Source organism: Gossypium hirsutum, chromosome A13 (genome assembly GCF_007990345.1).
Source record: "Gossypium hirsutum isolate 1008001.06 chromosome A13, Gossypium_hirsutum_v2.1, whole genome shotgun sequence".
NCBI classification, from domain to species: Eukaryota; Viridiplantae; Streptophyta; class Magnoliopsida; order Malvales; family Malvaceae; genus Gossypium; species Gossypium hirsutum.
This window is the reverse complement of record NC_053436.1, coordinates 14,954,760-14,975,868: the sequence shown is the minus strand read 5'-3', so window position 1 is coordinate 14,975,868 and position 21,109 is coordinate 14,954,760. Positions and strand designations below refer to the sequence as shown.

The window sequence follows — 21,109 nt, the reverse complement described above, 5'->3', positions numbered from 1 at the left end:
AATTATCAATATTTTCATTTAAAACATTATTTTTTAATTATCTCATTTTTATTCATTGAAATTGATTTCTCACGAATGGCCATCTCTCTAATCCGCTTGGATGACAAGCATATTTTCACTGCCCAAGCAATAATGGTAAGACAAAAATTTAACTTTCATTAATTTCAATAATGTTAAATTTATTTTTTAATTTGAAATTGTTTTTATTGTGTAAATAGGCGAAAGATCGTGTTCTAGAGGGTTTCATTCATAATATGGGAAAGCCTGTGATCCCTAAAATTCGTGGCCACTTACAAGCGGTTGGATTCCTATATGCGTCTCGCATGTCCGGGGGCTGGAAACTTGATTTGGCACTAATCAGCACATTGGTGGAAATATGGAGGCCTAAAACACATACTTTCCACCTTCCATGCTATGAGTGTACAATCACACTCGAAAATGTAATGCTACAATTCAGTCTGCCAGTAGATAGACCAGTCATCACGGGATCAACGATGGTTCCAGGCAAAGTGGGCCTTTGTAAATCACTATTGGCGAAGGTCCCGAACAAGTTTGAAGGTGGTCGCATATTGATGAACTAGTTGAAGGATAATTTCGACAAGCTCCCTCAAGATCCTGAAGACCAAACGAAAGAGGTCATAGAACAATACACCTGAGCATACATCATAAGGTTAATCGGAGGCATTTTAATGATCAAAAAATCTCGAAATTTGGTGCACTTAAGGTGGCTACTACATCTAGTGGACTTCAATGGGTGTGGGAAACTAAGTTGGGGATCTGTCGTATGGTCTATGTTATATCGAGAGATGTCGAGCTATGATATCGAGTGCGGTGTCGATCGGTGGTTGTTTGCTACTACTGTAGTTATTGGCTTGGTGGCGATTACCATATTTATGTCATAAGGTGACCGACCAATATATGTTCTTATTGGTGACAAGGTAAACATCATTTATTGACAAATACGTAGTCTGTACAATAAATTTTTTTATTATACGTTTCGACTAACACATCGCTTGTATAGGTGGAACCATGAGTTGAGCTACGTGGGACTACTTGAGGAGTTAGAAGATATTTAGCTGTTGTTAGATCAACGTTCGGAAGCCAATGTTAGTTACTTATTCATTCGAACTTATATTAATTACATAATGATTTGTAAAACAAAATTCATACATAACCGATATTTATAATTTTGCTTTTCAATTTGAATAGATGCTGTACACAGACACTGACACCGATTTCATATCTTCCCATCGGAAGTGTTGGACAATCGGCAGATGTGGGACACCAATGTGCTGTTAGTAGTGTAAGCAACGGTGAAAAAACACAAATTGAACCAAGTGTTGTGGCAGTTTTGGTAGAGGCAACAAATTTTACCGCCACTGCAAGTCTTGAAGGAGTTGCACAAGGTGAACATGTAGGGGAAGGACAACAACGATTGGGTGGTGATGCATGGGGAGCATACCGAGGCGTGGAATCGTAGGATGCAATTCTTACCCATTCGCGAACCATTTTTCTTAGCGAACACGATAGCAACTGATGATTACTTGGCAGGGTTCAGAGCCATCTGCAAGCTGTATCTGCTAACAACAGTGGCGGTGAGTTGGCAAATTCAGTTGAAGAGGTAATGTCGACCGCCACAGTAGCGTAGGAAGGGATGTAGTAGCACGACGGTTTTATCATCTGCTCCGGAAGAAGATGCGCCATCTGTGGCTACGCAATATCTGGGTCAATTCACTCTACTTATTCCTGTTCAATTAAGTAACCCTATGTTTTTTCACAAGTACCACCACACTACAGACTACCGCATGTGGCTGAATCTTCTATTCTCGTAGATACATATTTTGTAGCACCAACATCTCTCGCATATTACACCCCCGTGAAGTTGTCAATGCCAAACCCCCTATAGTTGTTAATGCCAAACCCCGTGCTGAGACAAATGCCAACGTATGCACCACCACTGATGACGATACCAATACAAATGCCCGTGCAGCAGTCGATGACTATTTCGATACCTGCTACCTTTTGGACGTACCTGAAATTTGGGGCACATTATGATTTCACACCTATACTGACCCAAACACTGCGCATCACTATTTTACAAGGGTGGCTAATTATTGCAACCACTAGATATGGGAGTTACGGATACACGATGGCAGGTAAGGATGACACAGCAATCGACCACGAAGGAAGATGGTGACGGTGCCGATCCTGAAGATACGATTACCTGTACCTTCGGATACATTTTTGGTTGTACAGCCGGTTGTATGTAGAAATCTTCAACGTGATCACCGTCTACCGCCTTGTGGTACACATTTTCCCAGACAACACTGTTGAGTTTATTTTCTCTTACAATTATTGTGATGTTAATATAGATAGGTCATAAATAAATAAATTAAAACTGATGTTATTCATTCAAACAAAACATTTATCTTTATTACTATCTATCATGAGTTATGCGTAAGTTAACAATAAATAACAAATCTATGATTTTGTTATCAACATATTATTTTGAATATAAAATTTGATTTGGATTTAACTTTTGATTTGAATAACAAATGTCCTTTTAACCAATCGTAATACAGAACACCAACCTTTATAGTTTATACAGAATAGAACAAATATTATTAATATGACACGCTAGTGAATATGAATTATGGTAGAAATTAATGTTATCGACGCTGAGGCCCTAACGCATCCCTGTACATAGAACATGTTGGCTTTGTATGCCTTAGATTTCTATAAATCCCGCATAATTTCTATTGACAGTTTCTCTCTCGAATATCTATATTGTTCCTTATCTAAGTAGAATTCGGGCAACTTTTCAAGACACGATGCATGTCCTTTTAAAGCACCAACTCGAATGACACGCTAAACACAAGTGGCCACATACTCTCATTTGGAACGGCTGAGAATTCAGGACTCCAAACAATACGAATGCGTTGTAGTCGGTAAACATTGTTGATGTATGATGCGTACTCAATTCGTATGTTCTCATATACGGCACATGTACACATGAAAATTGAAGTGCTTGGAATCTCCTATAACCGTAGATCCCTTTTGTTAGGTTTACAGGATAAGATGGATCTAACATTTCCTGGTCGGGCATAGCATGCTCCGTGACTCAAAAATCGAGGTTCTGACGTAAGTGGCACACTACATATATCATGTTCACTCTCGTTGTACTTCATTGAATCTCTTGCATCATGTCATCGCAGAATGTACCACCGTCAATCTGTCCAACATATTCCAATTCCCTCTTAATAAACAATGTGACTAGTTGAAAGTATGTGTCATTGACAATCGGTGTTGTCGGTAAATAAACGTCCTCTAAATTACTGAATTAATACACTCGGCCAAGTTTGACGTCATGTGCCCATATAGTAAACCCCCCATCATATAACTATGTCTACTGTTCAAATAATAAATTTGAAACATACGTTGTATCGTAGGTGTTAATAATGCTTAAGTTGTTCAACTTTTGATGGAAAACATGTTAGACGAGTTCGTAACCTGTCGATAAATAGCTACTAGTTAGTGTAATGAAATAACCTCGTATTTGAAATTTTTGATGTACAGTGAATACATAGTTGGAATTACAAACCATGTCGATGACTAGATTTCGCCCAGTTGTCGAATGATATTTTTGGTAGTAGCTGGATCCCACATGTCATACACAGTATCGATGATGAGTGTGATCCCAGAGGGATCTGTGATGATTAATCATCAAGAGTATTTCGGGTCCCCTGTCTGATATGACATATATATCGGGTTAGGGTAAACGAGGCGGCACAACTGGCTTAGGAAAACATCCTAATCATCTTCCATTTCACCGAGAGTTATTGCAAACACTATAGGCAGAATCTTCTGATTACTGCTCTAAGCAACAACAAGCAACAGACACTGCTAATACCTTCCGTACAGCCAGGTGTCATCAATTTGGACCATAGGCTTATAGTTCTGAAATGTCTCTTTACATTGTTAAAAGTCCAAAAGAACTAGTGGAATATTCTTTTCCCAAGGACCAACTTGTCACTGCAAGACCCTAGGCACATTTTGAGATTGATTACGGAATCTGACATGTACCGATCCAATACCTGACACTATTGCAATAGATAATTATATGAACTCTTCCACCTGTGATGCAACTTCTCTTTAGCCTTCTGTTTTGCAACCTACACTTTGTAGTACGTTGGAGTGTATTGTTACTGGCTATGTATGTCCGCAATCAGCATCGGTATTTCAATACAAGGACTGGCTTTCACCATCAGTAGAATAATGTCAGCAATCTTGTTCGAGTTTAGCCTCGGATGGTTTTGACTTGCACTATTCACAACACACGTATGACGACTGGGATTCTTCTTTATTGTCTACAGCTTGATTTTTTTCTGGTAAGACGTCATGATTTTCCGCTTATACCTCTCGTCCTTCATTGCACTCTGTTCTTCAAATTTCTTAAAGTGAGACTTCGTAACGTAGTAGTTCACGCTGTTCTTGATGATGTATTGCTTCAGTACAACAAGAAAAGCATCTTTGTTCGGGTATTCCATTCCAACTTCCAATACTCGTACATCACGATATATGCTTACATGATTAGGTGTCTTGTGCGGAAGTTGTGAAAACTTTAATCCACCATCGGTGATAGGTTGATGTTCGTCATATGGGACAGAGGTTCATACACCCTGAGTCACGCTTCTTGATCCGTAGTATTGTCCAAGGCATCATCGTCAGACTCATAAAGGTTTTGACTCAGTTGTACTCGGGTCCAGTTTGAAAAATAGAGTCACTTCTAAACTATCCAGACCGTGTTACTGAATTGGCTCTGGTTCTGACTCATCCCTCTCTTTTGCGCTCGCACCCTCTTCTTCCTTACTTACATCCCTTTTCTAGTCCTCACCTTTATTGTCACCTTCAAGCACGGTGTTGGATGTACCCTCGTTGGTCCCTGTCGAAAGGAGTAGGTCTTCGATTCTCTTGTAACCCATGTGCCTGCCAGAATATTCAATAGGTTGATGACCGATATACGCTGATGATCCTTTCATATGATTACTTTTGTCCCATAACATTGACCCAGTGCCGAAGTTGAAATTGAATGCACTGATTAAATGTCAAACTCGAGTGTCTAGATTTGGGTTATGCTAATACCCTGACTGGAACTGACCCCTGAAGTTTAGATTGATGTCGAAGGCCGATGAGTGTCTGCCAATAGATGTTTCGAGAACATCGTAGAAGTCACTTTGAAAGAGGCCAAAAAAACCACCACTCAACTGTGTAGTAGGACTTTTTGCTTTAACTTTTGGTAAGGAATGAGAAAGATGAATGCGGAAGCAGATCGTAAAGTTTGTTCAAGTTACAGATTTGACTTAGGGCTCTAGACGTTCGGAAAGAAACTTGAATTTTGGCACAACCTGAAACACGATAGATTCCAAATCAGATAAAACAGTTAAAATAAATAACTAAGATAAATAAAATAGATTAATAAATCAAATATTAGAACAATAAAGAAGGAAATAAAGAATATAGGTGGAAAATATAGAACATGATATGTAGAAGTCCTAAGAAGCCTTAGAAGCATGAAAAATCCAAAACCCCCTTCAAGCAACTCTAATTTTCCCTCTAAGATAGAAAACTTGGTAAGAAAAATTTTGAAGATGATTCCCACAATTTGAAAAGATTGTCAAAACTCTTTTAAAAGAAACTCAAGAGAAATTCTTAAAAAGAAAAACTCAAAGAGAACTTGTTAACTCAAAAGAGAAATTAAATAATAATGAATTGAATGATTTGTATATAATGCAAAGGCCTATATGTAACGATCCAAAATTCATGGGTATTAGAAAAGTACATTTTTAGGTCTTTGTTTTCGTAAAACAAATTCGTAAATATTTATTAAAAATATATACGGAGTTAGTTGTATGGCTAATTAGGTTTTGACTAGGTGAATTAGTTTGAATTAAGGTTAATTAATTATAAGGATTAAATTGAATAAATGGTGAAAGTTTAATTATAGATTGAGTGAAAAGTGAAGGGACTAAATTAGTAAATAAACCATATGAAACACTTGTATAGTAAAAAGTAAATACAAGTGTATGGCAATTGTAAAAAAATATGTGTAATAAATATATACATACATTTGTAATACATATATGTATTTACTAATTATTTAAGTAATAACAATAATTATGATATAATATAATATAATATAATAATATAATAACATAAAATAAAAGAAATAAAACATGAAGTAAATAAATAAATAAAACAAGAAGAATGAAAAAGAAACAGAATAGCAAACGAAATAGGGGAAAAAGGGAAAGAAAAAGAAAGAAGGAAAATTAGGGTTTTTAAGGTTTCAAATTTAATTTGGTAAGTCAATTTAGCTAATTTTTTTTGTAATTTTTGAGTTTTTGGAATCCTAGTGATAAATAATAATTGATTTATGTTGAAATTTTGAAAGTTGGTGAATTTATAGATGTTGTTCATGTTGAACAATTTGAAGCATTAGGGTTTAAATTGATAGAATTTTAAGTTAGAAGTGGAAAGGGATTAAATTGTGAAATAAATTATAGGTTTTGAAGTAATAGGGACTAGATTGAGAGAATTTTAAAATTAGGGATTTATGGTGAAATTGGAGAGTTAAATTTAGTTTTAAGTGTTAATTGAATGAAAATAAAGAATAAATTGTGAAAAAAATAAAGTTAGTTTTGATTTAAGAATTAAACTAGAATTTATGCAAAAGTTGAGTATAAATTTAAATATTGAATGTGAAATTATGTTGTATTGATGATTTTTAATTGTTTTAATTTCGTAGCTAATGTTGAGCAAGAGACATCGGCTAAGAAAGGAAAAGACAAGATTAATGGGGAGTAGCTCGAGAATTATAGTTTGTATTTCTATAATCCGAATTTAATAATTAATTTTTGAATTTATTACTTAATATGTATGGTAAGTAGATTGAGGTAAGTAATTGATATCGTAATATTGAAAATTAAATGGAATTGAATTTTATGAGCATATGTGAATAGTTGAATTGAAATTATGAGAATTTGTGATTGGTATGAATTTTGATTGAAATTGAATTGAGAAATTGAAAAGTGATTTGAATACCCTATTAATTGTATCAGGCTGAGTCGGATATAGTTGGCATGCCATAGGATTGGAAGTGTTCAGGGATACTTCGACCACGAGTTAATGAGACACTAGGTGTCAAATTGTAACTTCGGATAAATTCGATGAGGTTCTTTGAATCCGATGAGGCATTGGGTGTCAATCTAATACTTTGAATTATCCGATGAGGCACTAGGTGCCATACTGGTATGTTTTGGTTGGATCTGTGTATCCGCCAAAGTCCGAGTCCTGTTAATAGGGATAAATAAATGATTTGGCAATATGAATGATATTGGACGATTTTGAACATTAATTGGATTGGGATATTGAATTGAGTTATGAAATTGAAATGTAAGAACCAATGGGTTCATGAAATGGATATTGATATAGTGAAATGATATGTGTATCCTATTGAGAAAAGTTATTTGAATAAAAATTATGAGATTGAAATAATAAAAGATAACAATTGAAAGTGTTATGAATGATGTGTTTATGAAATTGATTATTTGTTTGAATGGTTTTTGTTATGTGTGTTTAGATATATAAATATTATAAATTCTTGCTTAATAAGTATTCGGATTATAGAAATACCACTGAGTTTATACTCAGTGTTCGTTTTGTTTCCGTGCGCAGGTTAGGTTGAAGTCAAATTGTCAAATCAGCATCCAAAGCCGATCCCAAACTCATTATGGTGAAGTACATTTCCTTTTGTAATGGCATGTACCTAAGTTGTTATATGTATGTCATTTTGAGAAATGGTTGTAAATAATGTTATAAGATGTTATTAGACACTTTATATACAATATATATATGACATATTGAGGTATCAAATGGTATGATTAAGTTAATGAATATGTGAGTATGCAATAGTTTAAAGATTTGAGCTAAATTTGGTATGAATTAGAAATTGGTTTGATTGATTTATGATGTTTACGTGTGAATAATTATAAATTGCTCATATTTGATCTGTAATGTCCAGTAATACTCCGTAACCTTGTTCTTGCGACGGATAAAGGTTAGGGGGTGTTGCACTATATATAAGCTAGCTAAATAAATCTAAATAAAACTCTTAAGCATACTAAAAATCTAATTTAATCTAAACAAGAAGTAGTTTTAAACTAATCTTTCTTGTTAACATAAAACTCCTAAATAACTTAAAATACTTAATGACTATAAAAAATTTGGAATAAAATAATAATAAGAGCTGATAAATACAATCTTGAGCTCAAATATAATAAAAATCAAGTTTGTGGGATTGATTAGGGTCCTTGAAGTGAAACACCTAAGCTTGTTAACATTTTCCACATGGTTTGTCATCATAGATTGAGAGTTTAAGCCTACAAACAAAATTAATCCCTTCTAATTCATCCTCGCTCCAAAATCCATCGTCTTGAAACTTTAACTCTTCTTCTCAGAATTTTTTTGTGATAAAGTCTTGGATGAATAAGTTAAGTTTTGACTTTAGCTATTTAGATTTGAATCTATGATTGGGCCTTAAGGGAAACTAAGCCCATCTTTATTATGACCTTTGAATTGGACCGAGCTACTCGTATTAACTCCAGTACCCATATTCGCCGCAATGACGGTAAAAAATGAGCCAGATCTATTAGCATCGACAAACTCTACATATAACTCAATAACAATATTTCCGCTTTATATGTGCGATGATATGACTGTCTTGAGATGCGCCTCACTAATCACATCGAATAACTTATACTTATAGGGGCCAACAGATGCAAGAAATTTGCATTGCAACCTCGTAATTCTTCCTCGGGTCAATCCCTTAACTTTTCTCCTGATTCTGGTTTGTAGCTCACACATTCGAATGGTACTATTGAATGCAAATTCCACAGACTTCGCTCCTACAAACACTACCTTGAAATTTGTATTACAGATTTGACTGTTGTAGTATATAACAGATTTCACTCGTCAGCTCATTTCAATATCAGTCACGATTTGGATGAATAAACTCAAAAAAAATAAGTACAGAGTTGTTTGAAAGAGTGCGCACAACTCTCACCGTGATAGAAGGTTATTTTATTTGATATTAACTTGATGCGTATCTATGTTATAAAAAATACGCCCCATTTATAAGAGAATTATGTAGAGAGAAAAAGAATACATGCTATGAATTTTATTTACGAATGCACACATTTGTTGCATAGTGTATGATGCAAATAATTTTCATCATGTGTTCAGAACTCAATATAATTTCATCGAGATTCGGCATTGCATAGCATGCACGACAGGTATTTGAAAATGTACTTTTACCCTCAGAAGATCAAATTTGTTAAAGAAAGCTCGTCTAACTAGGGGGCTTTCTCCAACAAATTTACTATTCCCCCTGGCAGGAAAGCCTGACGCTTCGAATAATTTGAACGCTTTAAACACTTCAACACATTTAGAATATGTTCCAGCACGCTTTCAAGGTTTTCCTTTGCAAATAGACCCTTCCATTCGGCTATAAAATGACACTCACATACCAAGCTTTATCATCTTTTAGTCATATAATTTCTCTCCAATCATTTCTATTTCTCCACTATAAACCATTTCCCGATCTTAAAAATTCCGATCGCTAAATATTTGGCTTGTGTTCTAGGTATTTTTGAGCGTTGGTGATGCGCTATCGCTTTGAGCCATACACATTTCATATATCATGTCGAGATGAGATCATTGCCTCCAAAGCCTATCTTAGGGAAGTTGGTTATGGGGTGATTTTGCTTTCTATAGTTAAGAGTAGAAGTCGACATGGAGGCCTCAATCGATGATCATTATGCGGTAATGGTTCGGGGTATAACGAGGGAGCCAATTGACGGTCATTATACGACCACAGCTCAATCTTTTCGAATATTCAAAACTGATGCCCTATAAATAGAATACAAAAGTTTGATGGCATATTCATATGAAAAAACTTTGGGGCATCCCGCTATAATCAGTGTAATTTTTTTCTCCATTTCTAGGCAACCAGTACCTTTAACCTTCCTTCTTATTCAAAGACTAGCATTGTCATAGACGCAAGAAGACTCTTAGGCGAGGAGCAGCTGTTGCAGTGCAGTAAAGGTGATGCTCCTTTTGGGACGACGATGGTTGACGTTATTACACAACCCATTAATAACTACAGCCGCTGTAGCGCCGACCTAAGTTTGACCTCTACTGTGCTGAAACATCCGCTCTCTTCCTAAGAAAAAAATTACATTGATTACACCGGAAGTTCCTATAGTTTTTCCGTGTGATTATGGCATCAACTTATGTATGGTATATATAGGGCATTGTTTGCGGGTATCCAAAAAGCTTGAAATCCTGACCGTGTAACAGTCTTCACCTAGCCCCAGTTATACTCGAACCTGTAACTGCATCACAACCATCGACTGAGACCTTTATGTAGACTTTTACCCCTAATCGTATCAAACATTATTACTCGAAACTAGATTTCCCTACGATGAGTTTCTAAGGTGATGGTCATATCCTACCATTACATATGAAATATATGTGTGCTGAGGCACGTTATCACATCCCCGGCCCCTTAAAACTACCTAAGAACTTCCGTCGTTTTAGTCGAAAACCTTAAACACTTTCAAAATATCTTAAACCCTAAATCTTAACCTTAATAAAATAAAAACCATAACCTTAAAAAAAACCCTAACCCAGGAGAGAAAAAATGCTAGATGCACTTTTCTACCATTTGTGCTAAAATTGACTTATTTCTCTTATTAATTTTAAAACTGACCTAAAGACTAAAATAATTAAAAAAACCACGTATAATTAGAGGTGTGCATGGGCCGAGCCGGGTTCTGGATGGGCTCAACTAAAAATTCAAGCCCGTTTGCTAGGCTCGGGACCGGCCAGGCTCGAAAAATGGGCCTAAAATTTTTTCTAAGCCTGACCCGGATAAAAATGCTAAAACCCGGGCCCGACCCTGCCCGCCATATTAATTTTTATATTATTTTTATACAATTTTAAAATATATATAATACATAAAAAATACTAAAACCATCAAAATAAATATTTCCCAATAAATTGAAATTAAATTTTAAAAAATATATACACTTAAATAACACTAAGATAAATACAACTTAATAAGTAAATATCTCTAAAATAATAACAAAATTAACAAATGTCTTTAAAATAATAACAAAATTAACAATAAAATAAGTTTTATACAATATCTAAATAATAATAACAAAATAGTAGCAACATGATAATAGTAAAAATAGTAGCAAAATAGGGAGAAAACAATAAGAAAATAATATTAAAAAAATCAAATTTTTTATCTTTTAGTGAATTCGGGCTAAGCCGAGTCGGGCCGGGCCCAAGCTAAAAATGCCTTGAACTTTATTTTTTTTTGTTTAAACTTATTTTTCAGACCTATATTTTTATTTAAATTTTTTATATTTCGGGTCAATCTTTGAGCCTGACCTGTTGGTCGACACATTATCAGGTGTGCCTATAATCCTTATTTTGCCAATTTTAACATGTTTTTAATGTATGTTTTCCTGTCTAAAAACGAGGATGAAAACGAAAAGCACCTCAATGTCTGAAACCAATAGGAGACCGTGAACTGAAAGCTGTAATAACAAAATAATGAAAAAGAAGTTATTTTTATTTTTAGTGGCCATTTCTCTTTCTCTGTTCCATTGGCTGCTTTAGTTATTACATCCATTGAAATATCCTTATTGAGCTCTTCTTACGAAAGATTGTTTTTGCTTTGAGCTTGTTGTGAGCTTTTGCTTTTGCTTTGCTTTTTTTTTTCCCGTCCATTTTGGGGGTCTATGGGTGCTTTCTTTGCTTTGTACCTTCTTTAAATATATATATATATTAAAACAATAAAGCTTTATGCTCTTGGTTTTAAATATTGTTCTTTGGGTTCTCCATGTCAGAATTTGAAATGGGTTTGTCTTATATTCTCTTATGAGATTTTACTTTACTAAATTGAAATCTTTAAATTGCTTTTTGTTCTCTTTGGTCTTTGCCTTTAGGTCTTGTTAGTGTTGCTACTTGCCTTGGAACTAAATGATTCTCTTTACTTATCTGTGGATATAAAAATTTTGGTTAATTTTGGGTTTAGGGTATTTGCTCATTATCTGTTTGATGATATATATATATGGTCATTGATCAGGAATGTCATTGCTTATGACCATGACCAACCTGGTTTTGTTGCTTTCAATTTTCACTCTCTTTGTTCAAGTGTTTTCAGAGGAGGCTGCTTTGGGGCCTAATGTTGTGAATGTTGGAGCTATTTTCTCATTCGACACCATTAATGGGAAAGTTGCAAAGGTTGCAATGAAGGCAGCTGAGGATGATATAAACTCTGATCCAGGTATCCTTGGTGGGAGGAAATTGTCTGTTGCCCTCCATGATTCAAACTACAGTTCATTTCTTAGCTTTATTGGAGGTATACTCTTTCCACTCTCCTTTTATTTCCAACTCTTTAGTTCCGTATATGTTCGGTTAATTTCGTTCGTATCCCGTGTTGATCTCTATGTTTACAATGAATTAGGATAAATATTACTACTTTCTGACGGAACACTATAGATATTCACATGCCATGCTTATACCTCATCTTTTAGGAGTGTTTTCATGGTGAATTTCTTTTGGTAGGCAGTTTATGGAGACTGCTATGATGGCACATGTTTTATCACCTCTGGCAAATGGACTCCATGTCCCATTATTGATAGCATTTAGTCTCCTCTTGTTTCAAACACGTAGCTCCGTAAAAGTTCAGTTAAATTTCATTCATATCCATCTCTAGTTCTCTATGTTTACAATGAATTAGTCCAAACAAATATTACTGCTTCTGATGAAACGATACGGATGTTCAGATTATATGCTTATGCCTCATTTTCGAGGAGTGTTTTCATGGTGAAATGATAATGATTTCAATTTCTTTTGGTATTCATTAGCATTGCAGTTTATGGAGACTGACACTGTAGCGATAATTGGTCCACAAAGTTCTGTGATGGCACATGTTCTATCACATCTTGCAAATGAGCTCCATGTTCCATTATTGTCATTCACAGCCCTGGATCCCGGCCTGTCACCTCTGCAGTACCCGTTCTTTGTTCAAACAGCACCTAATGACAAATTCCAGATGATTGCCATTGCTGAGATGGTTAGTTACTTTGGTTGGGCTGAAGTGATTGTTGTTTTTAGTGATGATGATCAGAACCGAAATGGTATAATTATGTTAGATGATAAGCTTGCTGAGAGGCGTTGCAGGATATCTTATAAAGCCACACTTCCACCGGACCCGATGGCGAAAAGAAGTGATGTTCTGAAAGAATTAGCTAAGATTCAAATGATGGAATCTCGGGTTATTGTTCTTAACACTTTCTCGAAAACAGGTCTCTTGGTCTTTGAAGTGGCCAAGAGCCTTGGAATGATGGAGAAGGGATATGTTTGGATAGCTTCTACTTGGCTATCCACTGTTTTAGATTCAACTTCCCCACTTAAACCTGAGACTGCAAACTCGATCCGAGGAGTACTTACGCTTCGCCCTCATACACCTGATTCAAAAAGGAAAAGGGACTTTATTTCACGTTGGAACCAGCTGAGTAATGGTTCTATTGGGTTAAATCCTTATGGTCTTTTTGCCTATGATACTGTCTGGATGATTGCTCGTGCAGTAAAGTTGTTATTTGATCAGGGTAGCACCATTTCGTTTTCCAATGATGAACGATTAATCAGTCTTACTGGGATGGATCTAAATCTTTCTGCATTAAGTATATTTGATGGAGGGAAGCAGTTGCTTAAGAACGTAATAGAGACAAAGATGACCGGTTTGACAGGCCCTGTTCAGTTTAATCAAGACAGGTTCCTCATAAATCCTTCGTATGACATTATTAATACGGTTGAAACTGGGTATCGACAGGTTGGATACTGGTCTAACCACTCTGGTCTTTCCATTGTGCCACCAGAGACACTTTATGGAAAAAAGCCTAATCGTTCTAGCTCAAACCAACACCTGGACAGTGTGGTATGGCCTGGAGGAGAAACAATAAAGCCTCGAGGTTGGGTTTTCCCAAACAATGGAAGAGAATTAAGAATCGTAGTTCCAAATCGAGTTAGTTACCGAGACTTTGTCTCAGTAGTCAATGGCACAAATAAGGTGCAAGGATATTGCATAGATGTATTTCTTGCTGCAATTAAGTTGATGCCATATGCTGTTCCGTACAGGTTCATTCCATTCGGAAATGGCCATGAGAACCCTAGCTATTATGAGCTTGTCAGTAAAATCGCAGCCGGTGTGAGTATACAACACATGGAAAGTGCAACTGGTTTCTTAAATAATAAAAATGATAAATAGTTATTTTTCCTATGAATTCTTATACAGTGTTTCTGTAGGTCTTTGATGGCGCAGTAGGTGATATTGCCATTGTGACAGACCGGACGAGAATAGTAGATTTCACTCAGCCATATATAGAATCAGGGCTGGTGGTGGTAGCTCCAGTAAAAAAGATAAGTTCGAACCCTTGGTCCTTCTCACGGCCATTTACTCCATTAATGTGGGCTGTCACAGCAGTATTTTTCCTCATTGTTGGATCGGTTGTGTGGGTCCTTGAGCACAGAATAAATGATGAATTCCGGGGCTCTCCGAGGCAGCAATTTGTCACAATTTTAACGTTAGTACATAAATATATGAAGTTCATATATGTATTTATGCATTAGCTTATAGCATCCGTAAATGCACTAACTTTAACATCTGCTGAATATAAATCCTGAAATCTAACGACAGATGATTGGATCAGGTTTATGATGAAGGGTTCTGAATATTAGAAAAAATCCAGCATTATTTGGGCAGTAACCATTTAGTACTTATGGATCTATATACGGTCAATCACCATTGTCATTTCTACAAGAAGCATACCATTCTTTTCACTATAGAACATGCAGCATATATACAATCTATCTTTGCATCTCATTCGATTACACACGTAACTTGTTCATTGTCTTTCTGACTCTTTACTTTTTGTGCTCCATTTTTTCTCCTTGCAGGTTCAGTTTCTCTACGATGTTTTTTTCACATAGTAGGTTCTTTTCATTTTATTATTTCAACAATTCACTTGTTCCTACAGAAAATTTAGAACTTAGAATCACTGGCGTCTATTATAGCATTATACCAACTCTGGGGTTTTCGAAATTTTCAGGAGAAAACACAGTGAGCACACTTGGACGCCTTGTACTGATTATCTGGCTTTTTGTAGTTCTGATAATCAATTCAAGCTACACTGCGAGCCTGACATCGATCCTCACAGTGCAACAGTTATCGTCACCTATCAAAGGAATTGATACTTTGATTAGTAGCAGTGAACCAATAGGCTTCCAAATCGGGTCTTTTGCCGAAAGGTATCTAGCTGAGGAACTGGGTATTCCGAAATCTAGACTTGTTCAACTTGGCTCACCAGAAGACTATGCCCATGCCCTTGAGAAGAGACAAGTAGCTGCAATAGTCGATGAGCGACCATACGTGGATCTCTTCCTCTCAGACCGATGTGAATTCTCGATTAGAGGCCAGGAGTTCTCCAAACGTGCATGGGGCTTTGTGAGTTATCATATGCTAATTCCTTTAAACTTTTTTCTACCGTGCACATTTCGGTAAATCGAGTCAATTTAAGTTGCCAACATTCATCATTATATAAAAAGTTTCTTCAACTTGCGTGTTGAATGATATTCAGCTAGAGTCTTCCTTGAGCTATAAAAATATGCAGAATTCAAATGGTTATAGTGTCTTGATCTGCAACGCCATATCTCCATTCTATTACAAGCGGAAAAATGATCTCCAGCAAATGGTTTTTCTTAGGCATTTCCTCGAGACTCTCCGTTAGCCATTGACATGTCCACTGCCATTCTTGCTCTATCCGAGAACGGCGAGCTTCAGAAGATTCACGACAAATGGCTGTCAAGAAGTGCATGTAGTTCTGAGAAATCTGAGGATGAAGCAGAGCAGCTTGACTTACAAAGCTTCTGGGGACTATTTCTTATATGCGGAATCGCATGTATTCTAGCTCTCCTTGTATACTCTTTGTTGATGTTTCGCCAGTACAGCCGACGCAGTCCTGAGGAACTGGATTCTACAAATCGTAACAATTCCTTCTCTGCACGTCTTCGTACATGTCTTTCATTCATTGATGGAAAGGTTGAGAACTCCAAAAGCAGCTCAAAAAGAAAACGAGACAGTATGCACTCGGATGTATAAATTTTAAGGTTTCACTTCATCTTCCAGTTCTAAAGAATCAGCTTTTCCCTCCTTTCCTCTGCTCTACCGGTTAGCCTTCTATGGTTTTAGCACTTAGCAGATTCAATCATCTGTATGTTACTTGGACTTAGATGTGTATCGGAGTAACATTGAACATAGAATGTAACATATATGAAAGTAATGTAGCATATACGTAAAGATAGGATTCTCTTTGAATTGCAACAAACAATAGAGAAACACATTATGTTTTCTTTTTCTTGTTCTACATAAATCAAACTCTGCCTATTTGAATGAGAAGGAGAAATTTTGAACAAAAATCAAAACTTTCAATATCCATGAAAATCAAAGAAATAAACCGAACTCAGTTGTCCTTGGTAGCTGCAATCTGCTTTGCACCAACTGCAAAGAATTCCGTAATGACTTCAAGAGGCATGCCTTTGGTTTCTGGAACTTTTAAGAAGACAAACACCCATGATATAACGCATACAACTGCATACATGCCAAAGACGCCAGCAAGGCCAACTGATTTCAGCAGCAACGGGAGCGAATACGTGACAATGATGTCGCAAATCCAAAAAGTAAGGGCGCATATAGCAATGCAGATGCCACGAACCCGTGTCGGGAAGATCTCGGCACACAGTATATTGGGAATTGGCCCGAATCCCATCACAAAGAAACAGAAGTAGAGCACAACACTAACAGTTGAGATTGATGCGTGCACAACACTCCCCATTTTCACAACACTAGCGACGACTAAGACGACGAGAGATATTATCAGGACAGGAAGTGTGTTGAGTAGCAAACTCCTGCAACAAAGGGAAGACACCGACAATGATTTAACGATGAGAGCAGATCAAGGTTAGGTTGCAGGCATCCAACCAAACTCGATTCAACTGTGACACTCAAATCGTAGGCATGGCATCGTCTAATGAAATCATGAAATAGCAATTACAAAACTAATAACTTCTATCCTAATATGGGAACATTTGAGTGTTAAGCTATTTCAACTCAACCAAAATTAAATGAATTCCTCAACGGAACAGATTTTATGCTCTCGAGTGAGACTTGTTATCATTCCAAGGAACTCGAGAAAGGAAGAAACTTTACCTTCTACCGGCTATATCCATAAGCCGCATGGCGACAGCTATACTTGGAAGCATCAACAAGGTTGTAATGCCACTGATAAGCAGCGATGCAGAAGATGAACTGAGGCCCAAGTTAGAAAGAAGAACCCCGACTCCTGCCTGCTCAAGAATTTGGGGAGTGTAGTATAGAACGCCGTTTATACCAGAGAACTGCATTTTAGAAGTAGAGAAAACAAAGGATCCTCAATAAGCAAGTAATGCAAAGGTGGAGGATAATTTTTACAACAGTACTATACCTAAATGACGGCAGCGCATCGAGCCGTTTCAAAGAATGCTGTGTATAAGGTTACACAAGATTCTGCTACAAATGCAAAAATACAAAAAAAGAAAAAAAGAAAAAGAAGAGGGGGGGGGGCTGTTTCTAGCAGTGCAATGTGTTGTATTCCAGGAATGTTATTTCTTAACATTTAAACAAGATTTTGATTTCAAAGCTAGAAATATATATGTTTCTATAAACTGATATGATGTTCCTAGAAAACTAGCAAAGCAGGTTGTAATGCAGAAAATGAGATTTAAGGTGCGAAATAAGCTGGTAAGGAGAAGAATATATATTGTCAGGCTCTTCACATTACCTGCTGAAGTATTTGAATTCCAATCCCTACAAATAAAGCATGCTTGACTCCGGGTTCAAAGATATCAGTCCAACTTGGTCCCTTTGCCGTTTCAGCTGGATGAACCATAGCTGGTCCAACCGGATGTTGCTTCACAAGCTCTGAGGAATAAAGAGCCGAATGACTCACCAAAGCGGCTGCTTGGACATACTCAGTGTCAGCAGGGACATCACCACCAGGCAGAGAAACTACTGACCCACGCCTAGATTCAGGTACAGTCTCTTGATGCAAATAGATTCTTTTAAATTCCCCTTCCTTTTTCCCATCCGGGGTTTCCTTTTCAGTCCATTTCCATGCCAGCTGCCAACCACCACCAATCCCCATGCTACCAACTGGTTCTCCCGTAGTTGATTGCATTAGACTACCATGTCTAAGGCTTGAAAGGCTTCCATGGGCATTTGGAACAATGTCCTTATCCATGCTGGTTGCCTGCCTTGAGATCAAAGGACTATGCAAGTTGTCATCGGATTCATTACCGGGGCCATCAGCTGCATAGTCCTCTCCCTCCATGGTAGCACCACCTTCTTCATCCCATTCTTCATGTCGAGCTTGATTGCCTCCCACGCTGAACATGCTGCCAAAGTGTGGAAAAAGTGTGCTTCCTTGTTCAGGGACCTTCTCATGGATACTTCCAAAGAGAGTGACAAGAGGATCCACAAGACGCTGAGCACTCTGGCTAACTACACTTCCATGCCGAGACGCAAGGCCTATACTGCTACCATGTCCAGTGACTGGTCTGGCCACCCAGGACTGACCTGCTTCAGGTCCATATAACTTGATTCTATCTTTATCAGCAGATATATCTTCGTCTTCAATGTCGTCATTTGCTGGGCCAATTATGTACTCCTCTATTGATGTTTCACCTCCAACACCCAGTCCCTCAACTAACAAAGCCATCTCACCTGTCATCTAAATAATATCAGTATCACCAACATGATGCATCATTATTCATCATATAAAGCCAATGGTTGGCAGTGATTGCTACTTTAAAACTAAAGTTATGGTACGTCTCAATTACCAAGGACCAAATTAGAAGATATGCATACAATCAAAACATTTGACTGGTTTGATTGTCAGATAAATCAATTTAACCATAGAGGGTTTCTATTTCCTTCTTTGTTAAGTGGGAGCAAAGAGTAATAATTAACAACCATTGAAAAGTACCTATCTTGTGAGATTCAACAAGCACACAAGAACAAGAGCATATACAAAAACACAATTTGGGGTAGCAAAAGCAATGTGCATGGAGGTAAGCGATTTTAAAAGGGTCGCTGTAGATAAACTAACCAGCAACGTCTTCCCTGCCACGTAGCCTTTGCAAAACTGCTTTCGCCTCATTCATTCGCCCTTTACTTACTAGCCATCTTGGTGATTCAGGCAAGTAGAATACAGTTAACCCAAAATATGCGAGGGAAGGAATAGAAAGAACTCCAAGCATCAATCTCCAACTCGGTAATTCTGACAACGACATTCCAAAAACCATGCAATATGATAGAAACATTCCAATGGAACCAGTAAACTGTGGAAGGGTATTCAGCAACCCCCTTATTTCTGGTGGTGCAGTCTCGGATATGTAAACCGGGACCAAAGTTACGGCCAAACCGATCCCAAATCCATCCAAAAGTCTTGCCAAAAGTAAGATATAAACATTAGGAGACCATACCATCACAAGACCACTAAGAAAATAAAGGACGGACGAGATTATTAGCATGGGGCGACGACCTAGCCAATCCGATATGCCTCCTGAGCATGTAGTAATGCAGGTGGCTCCGATAAGAGACATGGCTACAATCAGGCCTTCTATAGTTGGTGCACTTTCCAATTTAAACTCTTTCTTTATGTACAAAACAGCACCTGCAGCATGTTGACACAAAGAAAACATATAATTAATGAATCTGAACAAAAATAAAAATAAAAATCTACATGCTAACCATTAAAGACAGAAAAAAAACCTCCATCAAGTCAATTATATGATCAACTCAAAACTTTTCTAATAGATCTTTCACATATGACAGTGATCGTTTTAGTCCAAAAGACTGAAGAGTCTCAATGTTGAACTGCATAAGTTAAAAATCACCTGCAATGGTGGCATTATCCCATCCTTGCAACATATTACCAATGGCTGCTGCAAGAGCTACAAGCACAGCTCCATTCATTTTCACAGATCCCCACAACAATGAGCACTAAATTAAGTACCCTGAAAGTTAAACAAGAAAACAAAAAGAAAACCCAGATTGTGGATCAATATAATTAAACCAGTCCCTTCCATTATATCTTTAGAGAGAAAAATATCATAGTTCCCATAGGACCATACAGTTCAGACCATGAAAAAAATATACAAACAAAAGATGGAAACAAACAAACAAAGAAACAAAAAAAGGTACAAAAATCAAAAGAAATTAAAACCCAGATGTCCAAATCGAATAAAAAACCAAAAAAAAAAACGGTTAACTTTACCTATGGAAGCGAAGGCAGATTATATGGCAAAATCACAAAGCTGATGATGATAAAGAGTCTCAAGAATCATTGGATTTAGAAAACGCCATAACAAAGCAAATTGCCATTACCTGTGGCATCAAATAAGCAAAATAAAATGGAACTTGTCGTTGGGTTGATGAGACTTTTTTTTTTATTTTCTTGGAAAACTGAAATGCCAAACAGAAAATAAGGGGGGAACAGAGAGAAAAAAAGAACCAAAAGAAAAAAAAAAAAAAAAAAAAAACCCAAAAGCCAAATACGAAAATAGATGGTACTGTATTTTGGCCTTGGAAGCTTTGCCACCTGCCCTCCTTATACTGCTCTCTCACTTGCACGTATATGATTTGCAGTTATTAAATCACACTGTGAAAAATTTAAAAAAAAAAACTATCACTTCACTAACTTTTTCATCAAATAATTATTAAATTTATTTATTTTATTAAAAAAACTCATCAAAGAGAAAAAACATAATTAGCTCTGCAGTCTTTTCAAGTTTATAGCTTTTTGCGTAAAGAAAAAAAAAGCAGATTTAAATTTTTTTAAATATATGAAAATTAAACCAAAAAAAAATTTTATTGGGA

At 36.6% G+C, this 21,109-nt stretch overlaps 2 protein-coding genes across 4 annotated transcripts; one reads left to right on the top strand and one right to left on the bottom strand.

Moving 5' to 3' along the window:
- The first annotated feature begins 11,581 nt into the window (after positions 1-11,581).
- LOC107894003 (glutamate receptor 3.2) lies at positions 11,582-16,543 on the top strand. Of its 2 annotated transcripts, none has more exons than XM_016819173.2 (6): positions 11,582-12,493; positions 13,010-14,344; positions 14,443-14,720; positions 15,094-15,125; positions 15,246-15,640; positions 15,899-16,543. In XM_016819173.2, exons 1-6 carry the CDS (start codon positions 12,455-12,457, stop codon positions 16,292-16,294), a joined length of 2,475 nt encoding a protein of 824 aa, XP_016674662.1. In that variant the 5' UTR covers positions 11,582-12,454; the 3' UTR covers positions 16,295-16,543. The 2 variants fall into 2 exon arrangements, with proteins under 2 accessions (XP_016674662.1, XP_016674661.1); XM_016819172.2 differs by having other exon boundaries at positions 13,002-14,344.
- On the bottom strand, positions 16,485-20,850 carry LOC107894004 (monosaccharide-sensing protein 2). Of its 2 annotated transcripts, XM_041084971.1 has the most exons (7): positions 20,804-20,822; positions 20,508-20,617; positions 20,128-20,247; positions 19,338-19,904; positions 18,012-18,952; positions 17,402-17,589; positions 16,485-17,100 (listed from the first exon to the last, which is right to left on the bottom strand). In XM_041084971.1, exons 3-7 carry the CDS (start codon positions 20,204-20,206, stop codon positions 16,656-16,658), a joined length of 2,220 nt encoding a protein of 739 aa, XP_040940905.1. In that variant the 5' UTR covers positions 20,207-20,247; positions 20,508-20,617; positions 20,804-20,822; the 3' UTR covers positions 16,485-16,655. The 2 variants fall into 2 exon arrangements, with proteins under 2 accessions (XP_040940905.1, XP_016674663.1); XM_016819174.2 differs by having other exon boundaries at positions 20,508-20,850.
- Between the last annotated feature and the right edge of the window lie 259 nt (positions 20,851-21,109).

What these genes read in the sequence shown, in the direction of transcription:
- LOC107894003 (XM_016819172.2), top strand. Translation starts at nt 12,220, where the DNA reads ATGTCATTGCTTATGACCATGACCAACCTGGTTTTGTTGCTTTCAATT. An exon ending in ATTTCTTAGCTTTATTGGAG is followed by an intron (nt 12,494 to 13,001) that starts GTATACTCTTTC and finishes GGTATTCATTAG; the next exon opens with CATTGCAGTTTATGGAGACT. An exon ending in TCAGTAAAATCGCAGCCGGT is followed by an intron (nt 14,345 to 14,442) that starts GTGAGTATACAA and finishes GTGTTTCTGTAG; the next exon opens with GTCTTTGATGGCGCAGTAGG.
- LOC107894004 (XM_016819174.2), bottom strand. Translation starts at nt 20,206, where the DNA reads ATGAATGGAGCTGTGCTTGTAGCTCTTGCAGCAGCCATTGGTAATATG. An exon ending in TGGCAGGGAAGACGTTGCTG is followed by an intron (nt 18,953 to 19,337) that starts GTTAGTTTATCT and finishes TTTAGATGACAG; the next exon opens with GTGAGATGGCTTTGTTAGTT. An exon ending in GAATTCAAATACTTCAGCAG is followed by an intron (nt 17,590 to 18,011) that starts GTAATGTGAAGA and finishes TCTAAAATGCAG; the next exon opens with TTCTCTGGTATAAACGGCGT.